This window comes from Staurois parvus, unplaced genomic scaffold (genome assembly GCF_062004578.1).
Source record: "Staurois parvus isolate SC_StPar_1 unplaced genomic scaffold, SC_StPar_1.0 ptg000126l, whole genome shotgun sequence".
Lineage (NCBI taxonomy): Eukaryota > Metazoa > Chordata > Amphibia > Anura > Ranidae > Staurois > Staurois parvus.
The window spans coordinates 3080546-3103605 of record NW_028317922.1 but is presented as its reverse complement, the minus strand read 5'-3'; the positions used below and the strand labels follow the sequence as shown (position 1 = coordinate 3103605).

At 44.6% G+C, this 23060-nt stretch overlaps 1 protein-coding gene across 2 annotated transcripts in view; it reads right to left on the bottom strand.

Moving 5' to 3' along the window:
• The window catches only part of PLEKHB2 (pleckstrin homology domain containing B2), a 67010-nt gene that overhangs the window by 30764 nt on the left and 13186 nt on the right, over positions 1-23060 (bottom strand). Inside the window, exons 1-2 of one of the 2 annotated variants that reach the window (XM_089672353.1) lie at positions 12071-12184; positions 912-959 (exon numbers count right to left, since the gene is read on the bottom strand). In XM_089672353.1, the coding sequence (XP_089528479.1) occupies positions 912-959; positions 12071-12131 (109 nt within the window). In that variant the 5' untranslated portion in view covers positions 12132-12184. Of the gene's footprint in view, positions 1-911; positions 960-12070; positions 12185-23060 lie in introns of those variants that run through there. The other variant, XM_089672354.1, reaches the window with a different exon arrangement.

Genomic DNA, 23060 nt, shown 5'->3' with positions numbered 1-23060 from the left:
CTCCTGGGCCCTGTTTCCTGTTCCTGTTCCCTGTTCCTGTCTGATTCTCTGCTGACCCTGCTCTGATCCCTGGCTTGTCTGACCATTCTCCTCTGCCTGACCCTCTGTACCACGCTGCCCGCTACCTGCTGAACCTGGCTTGTGACCCCGACCATTCTCCGCTTGCTCCCCCTGTACCTACCTGCCCAATTGATATTGACCCGGCCTGCCTGACGACGCTTGCATTGTATGTACTGTTATCTGTGGGTGGTTGGTTTGGTTTGTTTGCACTGCGTTATGTTTTAGTATTGCACTGCGTTTATGTTTGTATTGTTAGTGTTAATAAATTACATTGTTTATAACATATCTGAAGTCTGCGTTTCCCTGCGTCAGTCACACACCTCTGGTCACACCCGGGAGCCCTGACACTGCCTAACCCTGAGGATTGAGGCTGATCTGAGTTCTACTATGATTCCTGATGTATTGAGTTTATAATTTAAGGCATTCCATTCACCTATTTCTGGTGAGTGCGGTGTGTGGAAATAACACAACGGGTGTGAACATTGGTCAAGGTTCTTGTTTTTTGGGAGAGGACTGTATCCTATCTAATATATTGAATTTTACTTACTTTGGAGTGGGTCTATCACATTTCTGCACCAATTTAGTTCTTTTGGCAGTTGATTTATATTATATATATAAATTGTTTTGCACTGTTTTTTCTTTTTTTCTTATTTGTATTAGTGAAATCACTAAGGAGCAGCATCATTTTATGTTGGGAATTATTTCACATTCATTTTTGTATTTTTTTTTTTTATTATTTTTGTATTATTACATTACAATATGGTTTGTGTAGCAATTGTGTATGCTGTACTTTATATTTGCTATATTTTCCTTTTCTTCATGTATTATTACATACTGCATCATGTACTTACTTTGTCGAAGTAGCCATCCGCTTTTTACATAAGCCATATCCTCAGCTTCTGAAGAAAAGAAAAAAAAGAGTACTGAAATGTTTTATACTGCCATATAGTGATAGTATGAAAATCTTAAATTAGAAATCCAGTCAAAGCTTGTCTTTGTTTTTAGTTTTGGATAGAGTGAGGAAGGTGAGAGCATCTGTTTAATGTCATCTGTGACTTGACATCTCATGGTGACCACCTATCACCAGGACAGGAAGTGAGGAAATCACTTAGATTGGATGCAGAGAGCAAACCAGTGAGAAGTTCTTATTTCTTCCTATTCTACAAAAAAGTGTTATTTTTTTTCTGTATTTGGCAATGTTTTGGAGATTTGGCTTCACACTGCCAGCTTGGTGACCATCTTTCAATCATCCAAACATGGGAACGAACCATAACAAAGCCCAAAATCTAACCTTTACCCAATCTATCCAAAACTAAATGAAAAAAAAATGAACAAAAAAATTGAGCTTTAGGTCTTTCTAGGCTTCTGCAGTCTAAGGTTCTTGTTTACACTTGTGGTTGGGATTGGGCAGTAAAAACATGCAGTTGAGACACATTTTTATCAACTCCCCCCCTTCTGTGGTTGTAAAGTGGCTGGCCTTAGATGATGCACGGAGATTAAACAAATCCTCCTACATAAGTTGTACCTGTTTAGCTTCAACTGTCTTTCCCCTACATCCAAAGTGCAGAATTTACACAGGATCGCTCAGCTATGAAAAGCAGGGGGGCAGGGAGCTGAAGCTACATCAGTGAGGAGAGCTCTGACTGACTGGAGGGAAGGGACACCCCCCCCCTCCTTCATACAGCACACATGAACAGAGCTGGTGTTGTCAATTACAGGTTGTGTAACAGAGGAACAATACAGCGGACAGAACTACACTTAGTGCTCTGAAATTACACAAGCACAGTAGCACACACTATAGAACAGTGTTTCTCAACCTTTTTTCAGTCAAGGCATCCTTTAAAATTATGGACAGTCCCAAGGCACCCTTTAAAATTATGGACAGTCCCAAGGCACCCTTTAAGGTTATGGACAGTCTCAAGGCACCCTTTAAGGTTATGGACAGTCCCAAGGCACCTTTAAAGTTATGGACAGTCCCAAGGCACCCTTTAAAATTATGGACAGTCCCAAGGCACCCTTTAAGGTTATGGACAGTCCCAAGGCACCCTTTAAGGTTATGGACAGTCCCAAGGCACCCTTTAAAATTATGGATGGACAGTCCCAAGGCACCCTTTAAAATTATGGACAGTCCCAAGGCACCCTTTAAAATTATGGACAGTCCCAAGGCACCCTTTAAAATTATGGACAGTCCCAAGGCACCCTTTGAATTATGGACAGTCTTGAGGCAACCCATTCTAAAATAGGGTGCCTGTCCATCATTTTAAAAGGGCACCCCATTCTAAAATGTGAAAAGCTATTCTAATAGTTTTATAGAACGCAGCAACATCCACACATGTAGCACACCCAACATTAGAGGTGATTTATTCTTCCACAGCAAACACACCTTTTCACACTGGTACTGACTAATATTCCAGTGTTTCTCAGTTTTTATCCATCATTGAGCTAATGTGACCCCAGCACTGATGGAGAGGGGCAGGGGACGGTCAAACTAGGATGCTGTGCAGGCAGCTGACATCCTCCTTATCAACTGATGATGTCATTGGTTGTCAGGACGCCGGCGGCTAGAAGGTCGTAATGGTGCACAATGAAAACCTGTGGCTTTGTGTTACTAAAAAGCAGGTTTGTTCCCTCTGCTGGCTTGTATACAGGTTTTGGGCAATTTTTAGACATTTTGCCAAGGCACGCTGAAGAAACATCAAGGCACTCCAAGGTGCCTGGGCACCCAGGTTGAGAAAGGCTGCTATAAAGCGATATTCTTTGTTCATATTTCATGTCTGAGGTTTAAAACCACTTTAAGGTCTCATGCACACTGCTGCTCCTAAATGTGAATATAGGAGCTTTTGGCATTTTTTTGCCAAAGCAGCTGAACTCAACTCAATAAAAGCCTATGTGTTCATGTACGCAGAATAAGGCCTCATGTACTCATGAACTCACCTAGTTGTTAAATTCTCCTGGCTGCAGAAAAACGCTAAATGCCGCAAAACCGTATGTAATCGTGGTACTGCATTTATCCGCTTTTAGTGCTTGGACGTTTATTCATTTGATTGGCCAGAGTATTTTCCACTGTCATGGATAAACGCCCATGTGCTATATGCGGCTAACGTTTAACTGTATTTAGACACATTTTGCCACGTTTACACGTGTTTTTGCCGCATTTAGCATTTTTGCCCAAAATGTTCCTCTCCTGAACGTGATTATTTTGCGTTCAGAAGAGGAACGTTTATCTGTCTCTAACCTCTGCTGCTCCTAAACTCTGGTAAAAGCCTAGGTGTACATGGATACAGGCTTTTATTGAGTTGAGTTCAGGGACTTTGGCAAAAAAAATGGCAAAAGCTCCTAAACGCGGCAAAAACGCATGTAAACAGGGTTAAATGCTGGCCGTGTTTAGCGCACGGGCATTTATCTATGTTAATGGAAAATATTCTGGCCAATCAAATGAATAAATGCGCTAATGTGGGTAATGCAGGAAATGGAATGCAGGTAAATGTGGCTAAACGAGGTATAGCGTTTACTAGTGTTTTTGCCACGTTTAGCGTTTTTTTGCTGCCAGGAGAGTTTAACAAGTAGGTGAGTTCATGAGTACATGAGGCCTAAGGTGCAATGTCAGGGGATAAGGGTGTACACATACCAGGCCTGAAACATTTTAGTTCACAATACCTGACACATTCAAGTTGTGCTGGCTTTTAGGGGCATATAGCCTCCTCACCACCTATCAAATGCTCTTTAAAAAGCAATTCACAGTGGATCCCTCTTCGGAGGGCTAACAAACAGACGTTGTAACAAACAGACATTTAGCATAGACGCATACACAACTAAATCATATCCATCAACAAAAGGAGAATGCTAAATGTTAAAGCGGAGCTCCACCCAAAAGGGGAAGTTCCGCTTTAATAACTGCTCCCCATCAAGGATTGGCACCTTTGGGGAGCGGGGGGAGAGCGAGTACCCGAATTTGACAGGTACCTGCTCCCACTTTTAGTCTAGGCAATCGGAAACGGAAGGTGTCCTCCCTCCCTGTAGTCTTTTGGGACACGTGACAGGTCCCAGAAGACTACAGGACCATTCACAAAGCACAGCGCTACTCGCATATGCGCAGTGGGTACCCGGCAGTGAAGCCAAAAGCTATCACAGCCGGGTGTCCACACTGAAGATGCTGGACTCCTGGAATACAGGACGGCCGGTGAAACGAGCTACGGGGGACACACCACGGGAACGAGGGACAGGTAAGTAGCTGTTTTTTAAAAGTCAGCAGCTACAGTTTTTGTAGCTGCTGACTTTTATTTTTTGACAGGGTGAGTGGAACTCCGCTTTAAAGTAAGGCCTAGGTTCACAAGTACACATCTATGGTCACAGAGCTCTAACCTCTGTGATCAAGCCCCAGTGGGTGGGGCAAAATGTATCAGAGGGGTGGCCAGAACGGCGGCTGAGGCCATTCTTCAACACTGGATTCTTGGGCAGGTGCGGACTGACAACTCATGGGGCCCCTGTGTCCTTGCCCAAACTCAAAAAAGCCTATGAAAAAGGTACCAGGGGCATCTCATGGGGCCCCCTACTGATCCTGTGCCCTTGGGCAGTGCACAAGTTTTCAAATGGTCAGTCCACCCCTGCTCTTGGGGTTGGTTGAGCAGCATACATCCCTTCACTTGTATTTGCTGACACTGGAATCGCTCGGACTCATGCTCCCCTCTTCTCACTTGCTGGTGGAGTGATCCTTCTTCTTCCATCCACAGCTTGAAGCAGTTTCATAAGGTATACTTTTCACAGAGTTTAGTGTCACTTCAATTAAGAAACCCCTCCATACACGTGCTAACAAGGCTAGGAAAAACACAGCTGTCCTTTGAGATGAGCTGTCTTCTGGGACAGTGTGTTGCTAGGTAAGGCAGAGCACACAAATTGTGTAAAATAAAACCAACATCAGTAGTTCTGTTACATAATACAGTTAATCCTGCATAATTGGAGATTGTTCACCATGCTGAGATAATCTGGGCACTATTATTTCACATTCAAACAAAGCTTATTAAACAATAGAATAATTATGCCTTCAATTACCTTTTTTATACTTACACATAAACTTCAGGCAGTTATAACATACACAAGATAATGTAGTTCTGTATGCAGTATTACATTGTTAAACTTTATATTTATACAACCAGTAAGTACCTGTATTCGGCTGTCCACTCACAGGTTGGAGGAGGGACCAGACCTGTAAGTATTACTTAACTTGGGGAGAGAAAAATTAGGTCTCCTGCCTGCCCAACTTGGCTGTGCCGTGTTGCAAATCTAAAAAATGCGACTGACAAAAAATACACTTCCTTAGGCAGGTTAAACAGATGTTTGCCTGGAGCTATGATTGATTGATATATATATATATATATATATATATACACATTTTTTTAATGAAAAAATATTATAATATGCAAACTTATGTTTATAAAAGAAAACTAACATTGTAAAGAAAGAGCTCTTTCATGCCAGGTTGCAAACAAGTTGGGGGAGATTTACAAAAACTGTAGGGTGCAAAATCTGATGCAGCTCTGCATAGTAACCAATCAACCTCCAGGTTTTATTGTCAAAGTTTAATTGAATAAACTGAAGTTAGAAGCTGATTGGCTACCATGCACAGCTGGACCAGATTATGAGTGCTCCAGTTTTAGAAAATATCCACGTTTGCCTCCATTACCGAATCCACATATAACACCTGTAGGTTAGTTAAGTTTTGTTGTTTTCTTTTTTTTTAGATAGAGGCTGAGTAGCAGCCTGGGATGAGTGAGCCTGGGAATGAGGCAGAAGTTTATCTCAGGACAGGCTGGGTGGTTCTACAGTTCAGGACTTCTGGAGCCCTCCCTCCTTTCCAGAAACTTGAGAACTTTCTGGAACAGGGATGGAGAAGGGGAGGAGGCCCAGATCTGCATGTTTGAGGTACCTTGGCCAATCCCCAGTTACCCAACAATAGCTGCAGCCAAATATTCTGCTACTGTTTGTGAACTGTCTTTGTGTTACTGCCCAGATAAAGTGCTCTACAAGCCTGCAAACCAGTCAGCACACTCCTGCTTGGTGAAGCAGAGGTTAACACAAGCGCAGGAAAAGTTTTGCATGGCAGTCTCCCTGGAGCCAACATGTGCAAGAGAGAGGCGTGGCCAGGGCCATCTTTAACTTGGGGCAAAAGGGACAGCTGCCCTGGGCCCAGTCATTATTGTTGGGTCCAAGGCAGTTGCTCCTTGAATCCCTTGTGATGGAGAGTCCAGTGGTGGTGGGAAGCAGGGCAGCTTATTCTGGTGCTGACAGCGTCTTCAGCGTGCAGGCAGGATGATTGGGCGGGCCCTGGAGACAGACGCCGCGGGGAAGGCTAGCAGCACAAGAGTGGCTAGGATCAAGAGCCCAGGAAGGAAAAGACCTTCACCACCTCCCTGCTTCAGGTGAGCAGCAGCGGGCACAGCATCCCCAGCACCTTCCAAATACTGGACTCTTTATTGAACCTCCTCTCCGCTCCTATCTCCGACATCAACAGGAGGACAGGCTGACCAGGGGCCATGTACAGAGGATAAGGACGGGTGGGAGGTAGGAACTAGGCATCACACTCACCTACCCACAGACTGGGACTAAGACAGGGGGCACAGGAAGGACTGCAGACAGGGGCAGGGCTAGGGGTCTCTCCCCCTCTCTCCCTTACCCTCTCTCTCCCACCCCACTCCCACTCTCTCATCCCCCTCTCTCTCTCTCACCCCTTCTCCCTCTCACCCACACCCTTCTCTCTCCCTCCCTCCTTTCTCTCTCTCTCTCTTACCCCTCTCTGTTTCTCACTCCCCTGCTCTCTCACCCCACCTCTCTCCCCCACCCCCCTCTCTCTCTCTCACCCCCCTCTCTATCATCCCCTTCTCTCTCATCCCCCTTCTCACACCCCTCTTTCTCACCCTCCCTCTCTCTTATCCCCCCTCTCTCACCACCCCTCTCTCTCATCCCCCCTCTACCCCCCCCTCTCTCTCACCCCCCCTCTTTTTCATTCCCCCTGTCACCCCAGTACACCTCTCTCTCCCTCCCTCCCTCCTTTCTCTCTCTCACACCCCTCTCTCACCCCTTCTATCTCTCTCTCACCCCTCTCTCTTTCTCACCTCCCCTCTCCCCCACTCCCTCTCTCTCACCCTCCTTCATCCCCTCTCTCTCTTTCTCCCCCCATACCCTTTCTTTCCCTACCTCCCTCCTTTCTCTCTCTCACACCCCCTCCTTCTCACCTTCTCTCTCTCTCACACCCCTCTCTTTCTCACTCCCCCTCTCTCTCACCTCACCTCTCTACCATCCCCCTCACTCTCCCCCTCTCTCACCCGCCCTCTCAATCACCCCCTTATCCCTCATCCCCCTTCTCTCACCCCTCTCTTTCTCATCCCCCCTCTCATCCTCCTCTCTCTCACCCCTCTCTCTCTCTCTTTCTCACCCCCCCTTTCTGTCACCGCAACACCCCTCTCTCTCCCTCCCTCCTTTCTCTCTCTCACACCCCTCCTCTCTCTCTCTCTCTCTCTCCCCTCTCTGTTTTTCACTCCCCCTCTCTCTCTCACCCTACCTCTCTCTACTATCCCAATCTCTTTCCCCCACTCCCTCTCTCTCACCTCCCCTCTCTCTCACCCCTCTTTCTTTCTCACTCCCCCTCTCTGACACCCCCATCCCCTCTCTCTCCCTACCTCCCTCCTTTCTCTCTTTCACCCCCCCTCTTTCTCCCTTTCTGTCTGTCTCACACCTCTTCTCTCTTTCTCACTCCCCCTCTTTCTCACCCCACCTCTCTCTCCCATCCCCCTCTCGCTCCTTCTCTCACCCCGCTCCCTCTCTCTCATCGCTCCTCTCTCTCTCTCAACCCCCTTCTCTATCACCCCCTTCTCTCACCCCTCTCTAACTCCCCCTCTCTTTCTCTCCCCCCCTCACATGCAGGCAGGGGAAACGGAGTGGACACTGGGTCCAACTCAATAATAATTGCCCAGGGTCCAATCAATAATAAAGACAGCCCTGGGCATGGCCACACCCTTAAGTCTGCCCAGTAAATCCAGCTTGCTGAGAGTGAGAGAAAGAGGAGCAAGATGAAGGGTGGCAAACATATGTTTTCTGAGTTTTTGTGGCCCGAGATGTCGGAGGTGACTCTGGTGGACACAGGAGTCCATTTGGAGCATGATCAAGAGAGCAGAGAGACTGTGTCGTTTGTCCTGGCTGCAGGAAGCCCACTGCCTTGGTCAGTGCTTTGATCAAGTGTGGGTACTGTGGATAGCTGCTCAGTAAGCTGATGCCCAGCAGCCTGGCGCCTTTCAACTACAGTGTGGACCTGTAATCGGGCCTGTGTACAGAGAAGCTGGAGAAACAGAGTCGGAGAGCCGGAATGTGTTTAGAGTTTGGAGCACAGAGCGGGGTTGAGTCCAGGGACCATGACTCACATGCCCAGATGGCAGACTGCAGCAGAGAATGGCTGCCTGCCATCACCTATCTTCAATCTGGAGTTACCGCTGAAGGCTCCGTGCCCACCAGTGCTGCCCAGTTGAAACCAGCACATGTTCCAGACCACCTGGCCTCACCCTCCAACCCTGACAGTTCCATCTGGAAGGAGCCTAACTCCTCAAGTGAGCCAATGAAGAGTGTCAGTGGTGGGGGAACAGATTGGGAGTCACCCAGACTGCAAATTGAGCTTGGGCCCCTTGAGTAAGAGGACTGGTACCAGATGACACTGAGGAAGAATGAGACTGGGGGGGGGAGACTACAGAGGACTTAGATTAGCTGATGGGACTGTCAGGTAGTTCTCACAAACCAGACTCAGCTGGACATTCTAGAAGGACAGAACCCATCCAAATACTGCCTCTTCTTGGCCTAAGACCAGGTCCAACAACTCTTCTTTGAAACAATGGATACTTCGGTCCCCACGATCTTGTTTACAGCCGGGTTTGGGAAACAAGGGATGGCTTCCCCTGTTCTCCTGTTTCCAGAGGAAGGTACAGAAAAGGGTGCCCTAGAGTGGGGACTGGACTATCTGTATGTCCCACAAAACATCATGGACATCATTGAGGAGTCCAGAACAAAATAGTTAGATGATTTGTTCTGGGACTACATGCATGTCCCCAGGCCTTTAATGGGGTCTCATACTGAAGAGGCCTGGATCAGGTTTCCAGACATCAAGTAGGAATGGAGCAGAGGCTGAGCCATCTACAGGGACTGTGTGGTGGTCAGCCCAGTCAGAGTTACTCAGTAGCTGTCTGGAAGCCTGATGGCACAATGGTCAGGCTTCCTAACTCCTGGAAGTACTGCTGAAACATGGCTGACGCAGGATCCTAGCCCAGCAGATCTTTTCATTTCTGTTTTCTTCAGGCTAGGCTGCACTCTCATCCCTTTCTATTTTTCCCCAATGTGTTAATTTAAAGGGGGGGAGAAGCTGGGATGGCGCCTAGCACTATCACCTTATCAGGAGGGGCTCCTCCTTAAGATATTTACAAAAGGACATTTATTAAAGTGCCTATCTAGTCAGTTAGCTAGTTAAAGCTAGGACTGTAATGCTTGTTCTTCCCCTGTTCTGCAGGTACTTGAGGATGGCTGTATCCCTTGCACAATAACAAGAAGACTTTTTACTACTATGAAGGATTTCCCTCATGAGGGAGGTGCTTCATATTCATTTAATATGTGCCTATACATATGTTGCAGCGACTTCATGTTCTGTTTTTCCTGCTGTTAGCTACAGGGAGCTGTAGTCAGGATGTACATATGTTGCAAATGTAAACATGTAAAGTTTACATATTTTATTTTTCTACTGAAATATTTACTTGTACATTTCCCCTTCCAAGTTTGTTCCCTTTATCCCCTCCCCTTTTTTTTTATATAGGATGCTTTGCTTCTGGGCTGAGAAGCCATTTTTGTTCCCCAGCCAGTGAAGACATGGCTGTTTTGTAGCGGGATTGGATGTTTTTTTAGAAAGAGGCTTAGAGATAGCCTGGGATGCGTCAGCCTGGGAGTGAGGCAGGAGCTCACCTCAGGACAGGCTGGGTGATTCTAGAGGTCAGGACTTGTGCAGCTCTCCCAACTTGAGAACTTTCTGGAACAGGGGTGGAGGAGGGGAGGAGGTCCAGATCTGCATGTTTGAGGTACCTTGGCAAATCCCCAGGCAGGAGGCTGGGCATGGTGACCAGAGCAACCCTTAAATATCACAGAGCCTGGGGAGCAGGGGAGTGGGTAGGAAGATGGATTAAGAAAAGGCTGGAGTGTGGAGCCTGGGAGGGGGCCCCAGGGAGGGAAGCCTACCTACAGGCAAGATGCTGGATGGGAGAATCTCTAATGCCTCAACTTTTCCTTGGGACAACCTGTTAGCAGGGAAGGAGCCAACCTGTTAGCAGGCGAGGACATTGTGAGTACTCCTACACCCCCTGGGATGGATAAGGTGAGAGAGGGCGGTCAGATGTAATACCCAACTAGTCTTCACCTGCAACTGCTTAACAGCAAGCTCTTGGGAACCCGTTGCTTAGGGATACCCTTAGCACAACTGGGTGAAGAGGAGGATTCATTTGGGGTCTGAGGAGGTACATCGGTAAACATTTTAGTTTGCTAGTCCACGCTTTTTGTACATAGTTGCTGAGAAGTTTGTGTTTTACAGTTCCTTGGGCATCCCATGTACCCCTACAATACATTCAAGCTGTTAACCCCTTAATAAATACAACTAAAAACCAGCTCAAGGACTGTTTTACTGACTCTGAAAGTACAAGTGTGGAAAATACGTGTTGCCTGGCAATGCAGCTTAGGGGGACCCAATTAAATCCAGCAACCCTTACAAGGGTAGTGCTACATACACTAGATTAAAGACCAAAAGAACTCTCATTTTCAATTGACTAAATACATTCAGGTTTATCAAAAAAAGTTTGTCAGCATTCTTTAGTGTGATCTCTTTCTAAAATAGGCACATCCTGACTAAATAGCCTGTCCCCTGCTAGTAGCTCAGAGTGAGACCCTTGTATCTGTGTGGAAGAAGTGGTGTCTCTGCAGAGGTCCGACACCCCCCTACTGATTCAGGCCTATAGCTCTGCAATCAGCAAATTTAAACATTGCATAGCAGAAAGACCCTGTACAGATATAATGACACAAAATAAATATCGACAATAATTTCTAAATATATGCATCTCACTGTCCTATTTCATTAAGTACTCATCTAGAATGTTTGTCTAGAAATAATAAAGGTGGAGTTGCCCTTTAAGACACCCCTTCACAGGCCAGTTATTGCCCAGATTTAGCTTGTAACAGCCAAATTTGCCAGTGTTTGGCACTTGTTGTGACACATGACATGGGTTTGCCTGCCATGTCCATTGCGGAGACTTACGCAAACTGGTCCACACAGAATCTGGTACAGCAGTGCATAGTAACCAATCAGCTTCTAACTTCAGCTTGTTCAATTAAACTTTGCCAATAAATCCTAGAAGTGGATTGGTTACTATGCATAGCTGCACCTGATTCTGTGTGCTCCAGTTTTAGTAAATCTCCTTCCAATGTAACACACATGTTAAACAAGTGGGGCAAGAAATCCAATGTTCTTATTTGTGTAATCATGCATACTAAATGATTTGAATACAATAAGATTAGTTGGTTATCATTAACATACACAGGTGACCGATTTCAATCAATTCTCAATCAGATATCTATAAAAATCAATGATATTGTTAAAAAAAAAGGGTAAAAAGTTTTCCTATGTATATAAGCAGTCCTCAGAGCAGTGGCAAACAGAAAATAAAAATGATTTTCAGGAGCTAATGGCGGACGTTTACTGATTAAATCTAACCTTAAAAATTCAATATCAATTAAAAGATTATTGAAATCGGCTAATGTACCCCTGAAATTGCAGAACAATTGACTGGATGCAGTTGCAGCAGCATGAATGATTTTTAAACATTCAGTTATATCCCCAAAATAGGTAATTTATTGGCAGAATAGATCTATATGTGTATGACCACTATAGGGATTACGTCCTAAATATAGCACCTTAGCCCAGTTCATGCTTCAGATTACATACCCTTTTTCAGTTTCTGGCTCAGAGCAAGGTCAGGATCCCCTGGTGCCATATTGCTGGTCATATTGGAGGATGTCTGCTATGGTATGGTTTTGTAGAAGCCACAAATATGATTGCAGGACTGAAGTACCTGAAGTATACTGAGGATTAGGTAAAGTATTTACAGCCTTGTTGTTGAGCTGGGAGTTTACATTACAGAGTTGTCACCCTTGGGTCTGTTGTTTCACGGGCAACTCTTCACCATCACATGATAGTTGATGTAATACAATGTATTACACTAAAAATAACATTTTGAAAGCTTATTGTGAAATTGTCTCTGTACATAGAATTCAAACCGTTATTATACCGTCAAACATATACATTTGCATATTCCTTGGAATGATATCCTCTATATTTGATAATTAGTGACATTAAATTTGCCGAATGACTATATATACCCAGTGAATATGCATGCCCGGTGTATATACCTATATGATAAATCAGAGAACATTTTATACAGCAATATTTGCATCTTGTATCCCTTGTTTACAATGTAAAACCTGAGATCAGGGCAAGCTTTCCCATGAGACCTGACAGCCTTGTATTTAACCTTGCTGCGTCACTAGACAACACACACTGACTGTATGCATTAAAACAGAATAGCCACTGGAGGCACCCTTTGAAAGTATGCAAAATCTCAAGGTACCCAGTATAAAATGTAGAAAACATAAATATCAATATGATAAAATTACCTTCACATCAGTTTTCATGTTCTCCCTGTGCCTGCGTGGGTTTCCTCCATATACTCTGGTTTCCTCCCAAACTCCAAAGACATGCTGTTAGGTTAACTGGCTCCTGTCTAAAATTGTTACTAGTATGTATATGTGTTAGGGACCTTAGATTGTATGCTCCTTGAGGGTTAGGGACCAATGTGAATGTACAAAATATATATATATATATATATATATATATATATATATATATAAAGCACTGTGTAAATTGACGCCGCTATATAAGTACCTATAATAAATTTAAATAAATAAACGCCAGAGGTCCCTCCATCACATCAAAGCCCTCCCTTCACATCAAAGTTCCCCCTTCACATCAGAGGCCCTCGTCACATCAGAGGTCCCCCTACATGTAGGGTTACCACTTCATCCCTTTAAAACCAAACACATATTAATTACAGATGCTCTGCGGCTGATTAACGTGGTAATTAAATTCACTTAGTGCCTTATCTGCATTACATTAGCCTCAGAACCTGTGTAATTAATATGTGTTCGGTTTTAAAGGAATGAGTTGGCAACCCTACCTACATGTTAGAGTCCCCCATCACATCAAAGTTCCCTCTATACAACAGAGCCCCCCCCCACCACCACAGAGTCCCCCTGTTACAGAGTCAGAGGCCCCATCACCCTTATAGATGAGAGCCCCCTCATCATATCAGATTCCCTTATCACCAAAGAGTCCCACCCCGATCACAGAGTCCTCTAACCCATCTCTGATCCAGGACAAACTGACTCTTGTGCTCACAGCACCCTGGGGGACCTTAAAGGGCACCCTGGTTGAAAAACACTTCCCTATAGCATTGCTGAGGTGTTGTTAGACTAACACAGGGAACATCCTCTCCTATGTGAGAAAGAAGTGTCATTTCCTATGTGGGGAGACAGTAGAGTCTGAATCTCAAAAGTGGATAAACAGAGTCAGATATACTGTATTTGTTGAATAAATAGTTGAAATATATACTGGCATACAGCAGATGATGCATCATCATTGAAAAATGAACTGGGTACATATAGACCTGCCAACCTACCCTCTGTTGTGAAAATTATTTGAAAGTATTTTGAAAAAAATACAAATAAAACTCATACAAAAAAATAGTAGCAAACTACAGTATCTCATAACAAAGAATTAAAATTAGCGTATGAAAGGTAGGCATAGATCAGTTTTTACGATGTAAGTTTAAACCTGGAAGATGGATGTAATATATTTGGATTTTGCTAAAGTTTTCAATACATTATCTCATAATAAACTGGCACAGAAGATGAGAATACAAAAATTATTTGAACATGAATAACAAACGGGTAAAAAAAATGGAAGCCTATGGAGCCTATGTGTAAAAGGTTCACTGTGACAATCATCTGTGCAGTGAGAACAAAAATTGGCCTTATTTCTCTATCATTCGTTTCTATATCAACAATGCCATCTAGTGGCCATATTGGCTTTTTTTCCTGATTAAGGTATCTCCAGAAAAAAGTGCATTGTGGCCACTAGATGGCAATGATGATATACGGCTACATGTATTAGAGTGAATTTGGCAATTACCCACTTGGTAGATGTCTGTCACATCTGCACAGCAAAAATTTAATGTATACACCCCCAAAGAGTAATTTAATGGTATTTTCCTAAATGAGTTAAGGTTTGCAGGATTTTTGTTATTATTGTAAGATATAGCTAACCCCCTAATAGGACTTACTATCTTTTTTAAGTATTTCACTTTATTAGTTTGGTAACAGCCAGAGCTGACCTGCAGGTCAATGTTAGGGAACTACTGCTGCCAAGTCCTAAAATGTGGAAGGATAATACTCTAGCTTTATTCAACTTTTAAGCAACCAAACAAATACCAGACAGCAAAATATGGATTAGCTCTTCCCTAATTTATCCAAAACTACAAAACTTTTTTGGCTAACACATTTTAACCACTTCATGTCTGGACACTTTCACCCCCTTCCTGTCCAGGCCAATTTTCAGCTTTCAGCGCTCTCACATTGTGATTGACAATTACTCACGCATACGACACTGTATCCAAATGAAATTATTATCATTTTTTTCAAACAAATAGAGCTTTCCTTTGGTGGTATTTAATCACTTTTTTTTAAAAAAAAAAATAGTTTTTCTTAGTTTTTGTTACTAAATTTTGCAAATAAATATACTTTCTTCATAAATTTAGGCCAAAATCCATTGTGCTACATTTTTTTGGTAGAAATAACCCAAATCAGTGTGTATTATTTAGTCTTTGTGAAAGGTATATAGTCCACAGACCACGGTATATATATTTGAAAATGTATCAATCCTAATGTACTGACTACCTATATAATTTCTTGGGGCCCTAAAATGCCAGGACAGTACAAATACCCCCCAAATGACCCCTTTTTGGAAAGTAGATAGTCTGAGGTATTTAATGAGAGGCATGGGGGTTTTTGAAGTTGTAATTTTTTGCCAATTTTTGAGGGAAATGATGAAAGTAAACAATTTATTTTTCCCACAAAGTTGTCATTTAAAAAGTTTTTTCTCTCACACGGCATAGGCCAATAGGCACCCTTAAGCGTTCTAGGGGCAAAAATTACACATCTAATTTCTTGACTGTCTATCACAGTTTTGGAGGTCCTGGAGCACCAGGACAATTGAATTACCCACAAAATTACCCCATTTTGGAAAGAAAACACCCCAAGGTATGTTTTAAGAGGTATGGGGAGTCCTCTGAAGACTTCATTTTTTTCATTTTTTGCCACAGGTTTTTGGAAAATGTGAAAAGAAAATGAAAATGTATTTTTTTTACACAAAGTTGTCAATCTATGAAATATTTCTATTACACAGCATAGCCATACTTAAAATTACACCTCAAAACGCATTCTTTAACTCCTGCTGAATATGGCAATACCAAATGTGTGAGACTTTTTCACAGTCTGGCCACATAGGGGGGCTCCATATCCAATAAGCACCTGTTAGCGTTCTAAGGGCAAAAATTACACATCTAATTTCTTGACTACCTATTGCCGTTTTGGAGGTCATAGAGCATCAGGACAATGGAATTACGCACAAAATGACCCCATTTTGGAAAGCAAACACCCCAAGGTATGTTTTAAAAGGCATTGGGAGTCCTCTGAAGACTTCATTTTTTGCCACAGGTTTTTGGAAAATGTGAAATAAAAATGAAAATGTATTTTTTTTTACGCAAAGTTGTCAATCTATGAGATATTTCTATTACACAGCATAGGCATACTTAAAATTACACCTCAAAACACATTCTTTAACTCCTGCTGAATATGGCGATTCCAAATGTGTGAGACTTTTTCACAGTCTGGCCACATAGAGGGGCTCCACATCCAATAAGCACCTGTTAGCATTCTAAGGGCAAAAATTACACATCTAATTTCTTGGGCCACTTGTGTGGCAATCAGGAACACTGCTGGGCTACTGCGGTGATCAGGGACACTGCTGGGCCACTTGTGTGGTGATCAGGAACACTGCTGGGCCACTTCAGCAATCAGGGACACTGTGGTGATCAGGGACACTGCTGGACCACTTGTGCGGCGATCAGGGCCACTGCTTGACCACTGCAGCGATCAGGGACGCTGCTGGGCCACTTGTGTGGCAATCAAGGACACTGCGGTGATCAGGGGCACTGCTGGATCACTTGTGCGGCGATCAGGGACACTGCGGCAATCAGGGACACTGCTGGGCCACTTGTGTGGTGATCAGGGACACTGCTTGGCCACTTGTGTGGCGATCAGGAACACTGCTGGGCCACTGCGGTGATCAGGGACACTGCTGGGCCACTTGTGTGGTGATCAGGGACACTGCTGGGCCACTGCGGCAATCAGGGACACTGCAGTGATCAGGGACACTGCTGGACCACTTGTGCATTGATCAGGGACACTGCGGTGATCAGGAACACTGTTGGACCACTTGTGTGGTGATCAGGGACACTGCTGGGCCACTGCAGCAATCAGGGACACTGCGGTGATCAGGGACACTGCTGGACCACTTGCTCGGTGATCAGGGACACTGCAGTGATCAGGGACACTGCTTGGCCGATGTGCGGTGATCAGGGACACTGTGGTGATCAGGGTCACTGCTGGGCCACTTGTGTGGAAATCAGGGACACTGCTGGGCCACTGTGGAAATCAGGGACACTGTTGGGCCACTTGTGTGGTGATCAGGAACACTGCTGGGCCACTGCGGTAATCAGGGACACTGCTGGGCCACTGCGGCAATCAGGGACACTGCGGTGATCAGGGACACTGCTGGACCACTTGTGCGGCAATCAGGGACACTGCTGGGCCACTTGTGTGGCAATCAGGGTCACTGCTGGGCCACTTGTGTGGCGATCAGAGACACTGCTTGGCCACTGCGGCAATCAGGGACACTGTTGGGCCACTTGTGTGGTGATCAGGAACACTGCTGGGCCACTGCGGTAATCAGGGACACTGCTGGGCCACTGCGGCAATCAGGGACACTGCGGTGATCAGGGACACTGCTGGACCACTTGTGCGGCAATCAGGGACACTGCTGGGCCACTTGTGTGGCAATCAGGGACACTGCTGGGCCACTTGTGTGGCAATCAGGGTCACTGCTGGGCCACTTGTGTGGTGATCAGAGACACTGCTTGGCCACTGCGGCAATCAGGGACACTGTTGGGCCACTTGTGTGGTGATCAGGAACACTGCTGGGCCACTGCGGTAATCAGGGACACTGCTGGGCCACTGCGGCAATCAGGGACACTGCGGTGATCAGGGACACTGCTGGACCACTTGTGCGGCAATCAGGGACACTGCTGGGCCACTTGTGTGGCAATCAGGGACACTGCTTGGCCACTGTGGTGATCAGGGACATTGCTGGGCCACTTGTGTGGCGATCAGGAACACTGCTGGGCCACTGTGGTGATCAGGGACACTGCGGCAATCAGGAACACTGTTGGGCGACTTGTGTGGCAATCAGGAACACTGCTGGGCCACTATGTGGTGATCAGGGACACTGGGACAATCAGGAACACTGCTGGGCCACTTGTTGGGGCGATCAGGGACACTTGTGGGCAATCAGGGCCATTTGTGGGGCAATCAGGGCCACTTGTGGGCAATCAGGGCCACTTGTGGGCAATCAGGGCCACTTGTGGGGCAATCAGGGCCACTTGGGGGTAATCAGGGCCACTTGTGGGGCAATCAGGGCCACTTGTGGGCAATCAGGGCCACTTGTGGGGTGATCAGGTGTCACTGAGGTGGAGCGCAGTTTGTTCTCTTCTACTTTTTGCTATCTGCTCCTTCTCTTCTCTTAGACAGAACTCCGTGTGAGGAGAAGTGTCAGGGAGCGAGGAGCCAGACACACAAGGAGGTGCAATTAAAGGTAGGTTTATTAATAGAAAAATAAGACAAGAGTCTATGCAAGTCCAACAGCGGAAATCGTAGCCAAAGCCGGGATCAAGAGCCAGGAAGAATCGTCGCCAGAGCTGGGATCAGGAGCCAGGAAGAATTGTTACCAGAGCCGCAATCAGGAGCCAGGAAGAATCGTCACCAGAGCTGGGATCAGGAGCCAGGAAGAATGGTCGCCAGAGCCGGGGTCAGCAGCCAGGAGGAGTCTTAGCCAAAGCCGAGTCGGTATTCAGGAAAGCAAAGAGTAGCTAAACAGGAGCTTGCTGTTGTGCAACAGACAGGACACTAATGCAATGGACAGCCACAAACAGCAGATAAGCCGCCACCTCCTGGGGGAGGAGCCGCAGAGGACTGAAAGCATAAAGGATCCCACAATGCTTTGCAGACACCTAAGATGGATGCCAGCACATGGAGCAGCACAGCCCTGAGGAAAGGTAGGACCTTGACAAGAAGGAGGCGGAAGCCGCACCATGCAGCTTTTGTTTACACTTAGACTGTGTCCTTATTGGACACAGCTGATCACATGGTATAGGACCGATTTCATTGGTCCTGTACCATGTCACTTGATCCGCCGTGTCCGTCGGACTCGGCGATCATCGGGGTCACGGGTGCGCGCTCTAGGAGCCACGCACGAGCCTCAGATGCAGGACGCCGTTCAGAAACGGCAACCAGCTCCTGGAGGTGTCCCGTCCCGCCGTTCATAAACAGCGACCGGATGGGAAATGGTTAAGCATCAATCTATCTATAGACAGCTGGCACAAATGTTGTACCGCATTCAGCAAAGGAAACCTTATGGAGACCAGATATCTGGTACCAGATAATAATCCTAAACAGATTTCCTCTACTTATCAGAGGCTAGTCAGCAGACTCAGTCATTCAGATATGGAGTCACTGCCCTGTAGTTTTCATATTCTGGTCTCAGATTATTATTAAAGATGAAGTCCAATCTTTCCTTATATGTGTAAAATATAAGTAAAAGCACCTTGATATAAATAAATAAAAGCTGCTATGCACAAAAAGGTAACCAATATCACCCTAGAACATCAATATATATAAAAAAGCGCAGCGCTAAATAGAGCAAAGACAAATAAAATATATAATGAATGGGTATGGATAAATATCCCTTAACCAGTCCAAATACATACATAAATATATATAAAAAAGTTCAAATGATAATGTGATCCAAAATAAAGTAACTCTTGTGCTCTGGTGACTCTAGGGTCCGGTATTCGTGCAATAGTGGTGAAGGTAATGCGCACTCACCGGATGCGCATGTCAAAAGCACTTTGTGTAAAATAATCCAGATGTCATCAGATAGGGGGTGGTCCTCCCTCTAATACTAGGTAGTGTAAAGCTGGTGTAGGTGGTCCTCTTCCTTTAGGGGTCCCCCTATAATCCTGGTGGGTGGTACCCCTCTGGGTGGGCAGACCTTCACTGTGCAGCAATGATCCATCCAGGAAATCGGTCTGTGGGCTAAAGCACTCCCCCAGGGGGCAACAGAGATACCCCCATAGTGTAGTAGGTGTTAAAATACTTTATTGTGATGCATCAAGGTGAGATAACAAGGTGGGCTTTAGCCCACAGACCGATTTCAGGGCTGAGGGCTGAAAGGAGTACTAAGGCAGGGTGCTGTGATATTTTCAGGAAGCTATGTACAGCATCTTACTGGCCCCTCTCAAAAGCCAGGATCTGCCTTCATTGCATATAGAAGCATAGAGAACTAGTGATGAGGTCACAGAGTCTAAAATGTATGCAATGAAAATGGGAATATTACGTTTAAAAATGTCATTAGCATGTTATAAGGGGCCAGTAGGAACCAGGAAAGTCACAATATAAACAGAATAAACTTGAGGTTTAAAGTGCTATCCTCAATATTTCATATTTCCCATTGTCATTCTCCTAGGCAACATATATCTAAACATGAATAAAATATGTCATCATGACTGACAAAATCCAGAATGCCACAATTTGGAAATCTCCAACCTTCTCAACAGATGCAGTCAAGAATCAGATCATTTGCATTTGATCATGATCTGAGAGAATGTACTCCAAGCTGATTCCATGCCATCATTTAGAAGGCATTGAAGGAGGAGGGTTTGGAAGACATACATAGATAGATCACTAGCGTTCTCTTGGTTCGTCTCTGGAAATTTGACTTTGTAATTGTTCCTGGCCTCCTGTTCTACAACAGTTCTGGAAAATTTTAATGTTTAGTTATTATCTGGAATAAATATTATTGTAGTAAAGGTGTTAAAGTGGAACATAACTGTACCTGAACACCACAAACTGAAAACACTATTCCATTTATTTTTAATATTCAAAACAAACTCACCCATCCATCCATGTCTCCATGCTTTATTTTGTTGAGAAATCACTTTTTAACAAACCAAAAAAATATTTTGTCTCTCACGAGCTATGCCGTGTATACTTAATCCCCTCTAAACTAGTGAAAGCTGCTCACACTACTCGCATACTCATAACATGTGCATAAGAATATAAAGTAAATAAACCGTGCAGCACTTCTCTATTCACATAAACCAATTCTATGTGCAAAATATAGTAAACATATATCAATAACAGGCGTACCTTGGTTTACGAATTTAATGCATTCTCAGGGTCGTTTCGCATTGTGAAAAATTCATAAACCGAAACGTGGTTTCCCATAGGAATGCATTTAAAACCAATTAATCCGTTCCGGAGGTCAGAAAAGTTAAAAAAAAATCTTTTGTCAGTTCAAAACTCTTTATAGAGTGTACTTTAAAGGCATAAATACTGTACAGGAACATGATTAAAAATTTCCAGAATGGCTCCAAAACTCGATGCAAAAACCCCTCCAACACTTCCACATTCAATGCCACATGCTACCCACAGACTCCAGCATGCACGGGGCCGGCGCTATAAACCTCCCAGGCACAATTCATCCTGGGGAAACTTGCCTTGTATTGCGAACAAAATTTGTAAATGCATTGAAAACCAATTAATCCATTCTGGAGGTTAGAGAAAAGTAAAAAAATAGTCTTATATGTTCAAAACTCTTCGTAAATTCACTTTAAAGGCACAGGGCCGACGCTATAAACTTTCCAGGCACAATGCATCCTGGGAAAACTTGCTTTGTATTGTGAAAACAATTCATAAACCGAGGCATTATTTTCAATGGATTTTCATTCGTAAACTGAAAATTACGTTAACCGAGGTGTTTGTAAACTGAGGTACGCCTGTATTGTGAACATGCATTATAGTGAAAATGTGTCAATGCAAAGTTTCTCAAATTTTCTTCAACTTAAATCAGCAATCTCTCCAACTTGGGTAAACCTTCTGTCGTCATATAAATTAATTCCTCCACCAAACAACCACCAGACGTGCCCTCACCTGGAGTTTTTGACCTCACATCACGTAAGGTCAAAAAACGCATGCGTCCCAAGAATTGAACATATAAAGGTGTACTTCTCCACACTGCAGGAACTTTGCAACCGCTTTTCATAGGAACAAGGGAAACCTATTAGGAAAAGTATGTAGGCATAGAACACGACCCCTTAAAGGAGAATTATAAAAATAAATGGTTAGTTAAACCCATTGTGTTTTATTACCACTACTATTCCTTTATCCTGGCTTTTGAAATTTACCAGTGCAGAAATTTAGAAACTGGGTGAATTGTTTAGTACTGTGGAACACTTTTTGAAAGATAACTAGTGCATTTATATACAACTATATACAGTGAGGAACAGAAGTATTTGAACATCCTGCGATTTTGCAAGTTCTCCCACTTAGAAATCATGGAGGGGTCTGAAATTCACATTGTAGGTGCATTCCCACTCTGAGAGACAGAATTAAAAAACAAATTCAGGAAATCACATTGTATGATTTTTAAAGAATTTATTTGTCTTGCACTGCTGAACATAAGTATTTGAACACCTAAGAAACAGCAAGAATTCTGGCTCTCAAAGACCTGTTACTGTGCCTTTAAAAAGTCCACCTCTACTCCACTCATTAATCTAACTTAGTAGCACCTGTCTGAGCTCTTTAAAGACACCTGTCCACCCCACAGTCAGTCAGACGCCAACTACTACCATGGGCAAGACCAAAGAGCTGTCAAAAAACACCAGAGACAAAACTGTGGACCTCCACAAGGCTGGAAAGGGCTACGGGGCAATTAGCAAGCAGCTTGGTAAAAACAGATCAACTGTTGGAGCAATTGTTAGAAAATGGAAGAGGCTAAAGACGACTGTCAGTCTCCCTCAGACTGGGGCTCCATGCAAGATCTCACCTCGTGGGGTATCACTGATGATGAGAAAGTTGAGGAATCAGCCCAGAACTACAAGGGAGGAGCTGGTCAATGACATGAAGAGAGCTGGAACCACAGCTTCAAAGGTCACTGGCGGTAGAACACTACGCTGTCATGGTTTCAAATCATGCATTGCACGGAAGGTTCCCCTGCTCAAGTCATCACATGTCCAGGCTCGTCTGAAGTTTGCCAATGACCATCTGGATGATCCAGAGGAGGCATGGGAGAAAGTCATGTGGTCAGAGGAGACCAAAATAGAACTTTTTGGTCTAAACTTCACTTGGAGGAAAAAGAAGGATGAGTTGCATCCCAAGAACACCATCCCTACTGTGAAGCATGGGGGTGGTAACATCATGCTTTGGGGGTGCTTTTCTGCAAAGGGGACAGGACGACTGCACTGTATTAAGGAGAGGATGAATGGGGCCATTTATTGTGATATTTTGAGCAACAACCTCCTTCCCTCAGTCAGAGCATTGAAGATGGGTCGTGGCTGGGTCTTCCAACATGACAACGACTCGAAGCACACAGCCAGGATAACCAAGAAGTGGCTCCGTAAGAAGCATATCAAGGTTCTGGAGTGGCC